Here is a 7131-nt window from a genome sequence, read left to right on the forward strand (position 1 = left end):
TGTTTTGATCATGATTAATTAATGCTAATTTCCAGATGTGACTTATTAATGAGTGAATCTTAATGTGCATCAAAGAACAGACCTTTAAATTATTTTAAATAACATTTATGATTACATTAAACATGTGAGTAATTGTGTGGATGAAATGTATTTTAAAAAAAATGTTAAAAATCAAGCTTTTTATGTTAAAATTAAAGCATATGTCTTATCTTGAAAAAATAAGGATTAAAATAAAGCCTTTTCTAACTTTTTAAGACTTTGTATAAAGCCTTTAATTGTTGGCATGACACTGATATTCATCTTTGCATCAAACAAAACTTTAAAACTGTAAAATAGGCATTAAATACATGACACTATTTATAATATCCTCAAAGGACTCTTTGACCACACACACTTTATCTTCACACACAGGCCTTTATGTGTTACCCTGCATAACATAACTGTCCATGACTTAAGCTTTGGGCCTTTCTTTAAAACTAATTTACTAATTTTCTACTCTATCCAGACACTCATATTCTGAGCAGTAAACTACAAACAAAGTCTCTAAACAAACCAGAATGAGAAGAAAAGAAGTGTCTTACCGTATTAAAGCTCAAGCCACAGAGAGAGAAGTCTCCTTCTGCTCTCAGTATCAACAGAGCGGTGGCCGCGCTGTGTTTAGGAAGTCTTGCCTCAACAGATGAATGTGAGACAAGTCATTCTGCAACCATGTGATGTCATGAGGAAGCGGCCGGAGGCTTTTCAGCCTGCGTCCACTCGCTGCTCACACACTGAGAGGGAGGCTTGCAGGGTGAACTCTGTGTGAGGCGACTCACTGCAGACAGAAACACGCTTTATTCATGCACTGGTCAATTCTTTTGAGATTTGGGGAATTTTCGCCTCCATTTTTTCAGACTGTAGTGGAAAGAAAACCTTCAAAATACACATTTAGCCATTTTTTCCACCACAGTTTTCTCCTAAATTCACAAAAAGTTAGCATTAGATAATGCCTCATTTACATATTTAAACAGAATTTTAGACTGCAGCCCCCCACAGTAGCACAATGGAGACAGAAAGTTATGGATGTTTACTATATGGAAAATATAACCGCAAGGTTACACTTGAAAACTGATGTATTCCTGACTAAATGGTCCCCAATTATTTCACATTTTGTTAACTGATATGACTTTTGATCTGATTGATGTGTTCTATATGTGTGTGTTTTGCTTTTGTTTGATTTATTATTCTTTAACTATTTTATTTTTTCCTCCCTCGCCATTCAAATATGAATAATGAATGTTTGTACACTGTATATTAATTTTCAACAGTTTCTCCTAAATTCACAAAAAGTTAGCATTAGATAATGCCATATTTGCATATTTAAACAGAATTTTAGAAAATTTGTAATAGAGAAAGTAATTGTCTTAACCCATTGACGCCTAAAATGCCTGTAAAACCTCTGGGTGATTTTAAAATCAGCCCCTAAAACCTGAAGTTTTTCTCGAAATTCAAGTGTCAACACTTCTACTAAATAATAGATTTTTCAGCCTCTGTAGCAGATAGAAATGAAATTCAAAAAGTATTTGAGAGCTTATACAAATACTACAGGCTTCAATGGGTTAATGTAAGTAAACAACTGGGCCAGTTTAATAGTGATATCAGATTAAATTTGTACTCCATTCACCTACAGCATCTTTGGAAATGTACTGAATTTAACATTACATATCTTAAAGGCTGTTTTCTCAGAATACATTTATTTTTTTCTTGTACACTGAGCCAAAAATACATCAATGTTTACAGTTTCATTCTGTATTCTAGAGGTTTTTACAGAGGGATTTGTACATTTATCATACAGAGTCTGATTTATTTTATATACATTTAAAAAAATATTTTTATACATTTTAGGGCTGTTGACTTTATTTTCTGATTTAAAAAAAATAATTAAATCAATAAGAAAATCTGAAAAATATCCCAAATTCCCTCTGTATAAACCTTTGGCTCCAATATATGAAAAAAATAAAACAAATATTTTATCCAAAGTTCAGATTTCTGTTCATGAAAGCAAATTAGCACATATTTAACAAGATAAAATGCCTCATTCGCATATTTAAACATACAATTTCAGGAAACTTGCAATACAAAAAAAATATTATTAATGTAAGTCATCACCTGGGGAAGTTTCATGGTTGAATCAGAAAATAACAGCTTTTAAGGGTCAATAAAAGCAAAATGAATTGCCTATTAAATGAATAATTACTGAATTGTAATTTTGTGTCACAGTAATAAGCTACAACTGGAATATGTTGACCATTTGGAGTTAACAGCTCTTCACAGGAAGCTAGAACATTGTTGTTGTTTTTTTGTTTGTTTTTTTCTCCTTTATTTACAATTAACTTTTGTTACATAATACAAACTGAGTACTGGGTTTGGACTTGTGGGCAGGTCGGTCTTCCCTCTTATTTATTTATTTATTTTTCAAACTTCTCTTCATTGGGTTTTTTTTTTTCTTTCGTTCACATAGAAAAATAAAGAAAGTACATGTGCATTTATGCTTAAAATCAACACGAAAGAACAGAATTATAGTAGAAAAATAAAAGTAATAATAAAAATAAAAAAACCCCCCAAAAAAAAAAAAAACCTAGGTGGAGTCAAATCAAATATCAAAACAAAAATAAGGTTAACAAATAAAAAAGATTTAAATATTAATAATACAACTCGGAGGATGTCAAGTTTTCCAAAATGTACATTTGTTAATTTTTCATGGGGTTATATTTAGTATAATAATCCATAAATGGCTGCCATATTGTGTAAAAGGTAAAGTAAAATCTTTTATTTTTTAATTAAACTTTATAACATTGTTTAAAAACTGTATTACATGAGCATGTTTCCCGTCTCTTCATGTCTTACAGCGCCATCTAGTGGTCGGAGATTAAACTGAGCCACAGAATTTGTCTTTCAAGGCAAAATAATGAAGAAAAAAAACAAAAAACACCACACACTGCAGAAGTAAAGAGGCTTTTAGATTACTACTCTCGCCACTGAAAAGAGTGTTACTGTGTGAAACGCATCCTGATTGTCCTCAGGTAACAGTGTTGTGTAACGCCACAGTCCAAGTCTCTTCTCCCACTGATTCTCCAGTTATTGATCAGTCCTCTGGGTGATCTTTTGAAGCAAATACTCCATCTGGAGGTTGAGGTTGGGCTGTCCCTTCTTGGTCTTTTTGCTCAGCATCTGAAACGTCTCCATCTTCTTCTGTTTGTACTTCTGAATGGCTTCTTCTTTCTGCTGTTTGTTCTTCAGGAACTCCTGCGATTACACACAAAAAATAAACACAAACGAAAAAGAAAATCAGACAGTAATTTGATTTGGAGACACAAAAACAAAATCATGGAACCTATTTTTTAATTTTGTCGTCTTATAACACTTTAGTTTACCTCTTTCTTCTTTTTCCATTTTTCTCTGTTTGACTCAAATTCCTCTTTTGTCTTCTGGAAGGACGTTTTCTTCTGCAGTTTTTTCCTCATGCGGTTGCTCATCGGAAGACTGGAAGAGAATATTATAAACACAGTATTACTCTATTTTCCTCAATCTGCTTTGCAAGTCACAGCAGAATATGGAGAAAAATTTGTCTCAGTAGTGTTTGTATGAACAGATGGACAATCCGTGTGGAAATGTGTAATTAAATTAGAACAAATGGCAATTATTCACAAATGCTTTTCATTTATTTGTAAATTGATTTAATATATTCACAGATTTAAAAAAAAACTTTTCTTAATTGTGTATTTGAAGATCTGTTTAAAATTTGCAACATGTTTTTCTGAGTTCAAAGCTCTTCTTTTTGTTGTTGTTGTTGTTGTTGTATTTGTGGAAGGTGTTTTATATTCACAGATTGAACATTTGCACAGATTGTCCATCTGTTCATACAAATAAGAGACAAATCTATTTCTATAGTAGAAGAAACAAAACAAACTGCCCGATCCTCTAATTCAGCTATTCTCAACCTTGGGGTCGGGACCCCAATTGGGGTCGCGAGATGATTTCTGGGGGTCACCAAATCATTTTGGAAGTCAGCTCTGTCTCCACTGTGTTAGAGTGTTCATGTGTTTTAGTCTTTTTGGTCACTTAATGTCTTGTTTTGGTCATTTTGTTTCCTTTTTTGGTCATTTTGTGTCTTTTTTTAGTAATTTTGTGTCTTTTTTTGGTAATTTTGTGCCTTTTTTGGTCATTTTGTGTCTTTTTTTAGTAATTTTGTGCCTTTTTTGGTCATTTTGTGTCTTTTTTTAGTAATTTTGTGTCTTTCTTTTGTCATTATGTGTCTTATTTTGTCATTTTGTGTCTTTTTTGCTCATTTTGTGTCTTTTTTGCTCATTTTGTGTCTTTTTTGATCATTTTGTGGTCAATTTGTGTCTTTTTTGGTAATTTTGTTTCCTTTTTTTGGTCATTTTGTGTCTTTTTTGGGTGATCTGAAGTGTGTGTGTGAGATTATGTTCAGTGAGTGGGGGTCACGGACAAAATGCATGTTAAATTGGGGGTCGCGACTCAAAAAGGTTGAGAACTACTGTTCTAATTGAGGCATATTTCTTTTTTTACAGGCAAAGTGTGAAATTTTTATTTGTAGACTTTTTTGATTGTAGACGATGCAACATAACGGACTCTGTGAAGAGGAACTGCTCCCTATGCAGATATAAAGGGCTTCTTTCAGTCGAACAAAAACACAAGCACTCTTTGTTTTATTATACATAGTTATATATATATATAAAATATTCCATTACTGAAAAAAATGCCCTTGAATCCTACAAACTGGATTTTTAAAGAGTGCTCAGCTGATTTAGCATTGTACTCCTATAACACCGTCAAACTCACGATGGACAGTCTAGAAAAAAAAAGATTTACATAAATGCAGCAGAATCAAATACACCGTCTTTTTTATTTCATGTATTCTATAATTTTCAATTTGTAGTCTTCAGCCCCAAGTGACCCAAACTTAAAAGGCCATCACTGGTCACAATTTATTAGATTTCATTCAGTTCCCTCTGGAGTCACAAAAGGCTTTAAACTAAACCCTGAGAGCTTTAAATCCCAAAACTAATATCAAAAAGGCACAAGCATTAAAAGTCTATTAAATAAAGTTCAAACCAGGTTGCGAAACTCTTCTCTCATGTGCAAAACTATGTGCACTTCATCACTTTTGCCATAGTTATAGGCAATAATTCAACTTCTCTTAACTCTTAAGGTAATTTAAAATCACTCAAAATCTCACTTATTAAGGCTAAACTGCTCATTTCATTTAAAAATTTAATTACAGAGCTTTGTGTCTGTTTGTGACATTTTCTCACCTGTCTTTCTCTGAAGCTGCTGCTGGTTCTGGGTTCACAGTGACAGAATCTGTCGGCTCCGATCCAACAGTTACTTCTGGATCTGGATCAGCAGCCTCAGGAGCAGCAGGAGCATCATCATCATCAGCCACCTCCTCTCCCTTCTCCTGCCCTTTCATCCTCAGTTTAGTCCTGTTCAGTCTGTGGGTCCAGGCCTCGTTCTTCAGTTTCTCAGCCTCGGCCTCGTACAGATGCCTGAGGTGTTCTGGGTACTCCTCCCTGTACCGCGCTCTGGACTCTGGGTTCTTCTTCTTCTCCTCCTTCCGCAGCAGCTTGTTGTACTCATGTTTGACTTTTTCCTTCCTCTTAAAAGCAAACCCCTGACCTGAGGACATAAGACACAGGCACACATTGACATATTAACCCTATAAAGCCAAGTGTATCATATTTGATACACACGTTTTTGAGACCTAAACATCATCAGTGTGATATTTTTTTCCTGAAAACCCTGATGTATACATGTGTTGAAGAAAAAAAAAACTGAGCACCAAATTGCACAAAAATACAAAAAGACATAGCAAAAATGATATGCAGATTCCACTAGTGGATCAGTGATTGCTGCGTGAAAACTTCATATCAGCAGATGTATGATGTTGTGTTATATGGAAAAAAATATTTTGCATGTTTGAGGAAAATGTTAAAAGAAAGTAAAGTCTTAAAAGGTTAAAAATGTTGGGTTTTATATGTTTTTGTTAGTTCAAGAAAAACAAACTGTGAGCAACAAATTGCACAAAAAGAACTGATGTATCAAATATGATACAAATTGAAATCATATACGCCTATTGTTTTTAGATTTTTTTTAAATTATCTGTCAGCAGGTTCAATAAACACTCCAGTTTAAAAAAAAAAGAAGAATTTTCTGGCAATTATTTAATGGTTCAGGCTTTATAGGGTTAAGTTAACATTCAATTTAAATAGTTTTTGGTGGACTTTTATATGCCGAATTTATTGGAATACCGGGATATGTGGCAAAACACTTAAAAAAAATATTTAAGCTACGATTAGTTTGTCACATAGAAGCACCAGTTTAAATTGACGGATTTCTCAATGGAGTTTGGCATCATGTTTACCTAAAAAGACAATTATATACATGTGCAGACAGGCTGAGTCTCATTTTTGGCTATTATTATTATTTAAATACAGCAGGGAGAATCAGCCGAACTACCCTTAATGATCCAACTACTGTTACTACTTTAACAGAGAAGTTGTGTTTAGAAAAAAATAAGTTAACTTTACCTTCCTGAATGCTGCCTTGGTATAATTTGTGCTCGGAGATCCATTTTCTCTTCTTCTGGACACCCTGTGCGTTATTTTGTGGTTTCTTCCAGTTGCCACCTTTCGCAGTGAACTTCTTAGTCTTCATTTTTTCATCTGTCGGTGCCATTTCAGTTCAATCTCGCCAGGAAAAGTGAGTTATTTACAACAAACATGTGTGGTTCAGGCTGCGTGATATTTCCTTGCGGACGCGGGGTGATGACGCGTACAAGGCAGCCATGAATAATCGACAACAGAGCATCAAATTTAGATTAAATATATTTGGATTTCTGAGGCAATTTATTTAACATGAGGACATTTCTAAATCGGTGCCATGTTGGATAACCTAACATACCAACATAATTCTTAATTAGTGGACGAACTCCTTGAATAAGTCATTTAGAAATATTTTTAATCGTATTTTGCAAATAACCTTTTAAATACGGCTATTAGTTATATTCGTCTTCATAACCGGCCGCTACAGTTGTCTAAAGGTGCAGTGTTTTTGTCACACACAAAATTC

At 33.8% G+C, this 7131-nt stretch overlaps 1 protein-coding gene across 1 annotated transcript; it reads right to left on the bottom strand.

Annotated features, from left to right (window-relative positions):
* Nucleotides 1-2609: 2609 nt before the first annotated feature.
* On the bottom strand, nucleotides 2610-7067 carry ccdc59 (coiled-coil domain containing 59). The gene is made up of 4 exons (XM_059325458.1): nucleotides 6591-7067; nucleotides 5316-5679; nucleotides 3414-3522; nucleotides 2610-3285 (listed from the first exon to the last, which is right to left on the bottom strand). Exons 1-4 carry the CDS (start codon nucleotides 6736-6738, stop codon nucleotides 3118-3120), a joined length of 789 nt encoding a protein of 262 aa, XP_059181441.1. The 5' UTR covers nucleotides 6739-7067; the 3' UTR covers nucleotides 2610-3117.
* Between the last annotated feature and the right edge of the window lie 64 nt (nucleotides 7068-7131).

This window comes from Centropristis striata, chromosome 22, assembly GCF_030273125.1.
Source record: "Centropristis striata isolate RG_2023a ecotype Rhode Island chromosome 22, C.striata_1.0, whole genome shotgun sequence".
Taxonomy (NCBI): Eukaryota; Metazoa; Chordata; class Actinopteri; order Perciformes; family Serranidae; genus Centropristis; species Centropristis striata.

What these genes read in the sequence shown, in the direction of transcription:
- ccdc59 (XM_059325458.1), bottom strand. Translation starts at nt 6,738, where the DNA reads ATGGCACCGACAGATGAAAAAATGAAGACTAAGAAGTTCACTGCGAAA. An exon ending in CCAAGGCAGCATTCAGGAAG is followed by an intron (nt 5,680 to 6,590) that starts GTAAAGTTAACT and finishes TTATGTCCTCAG; the next exon opens with GTCAGGGGTTTGCTTTTAAG. An exon ending in GCAGCTTCAGAGAAAGACAG is followed by an intron (nt 3,523 to 5,315) that starts GTGAGAAAATGT and finishes ATTCTCTTCCAG; the next exon opens with TCTTCCGATGAGCAACCGCA.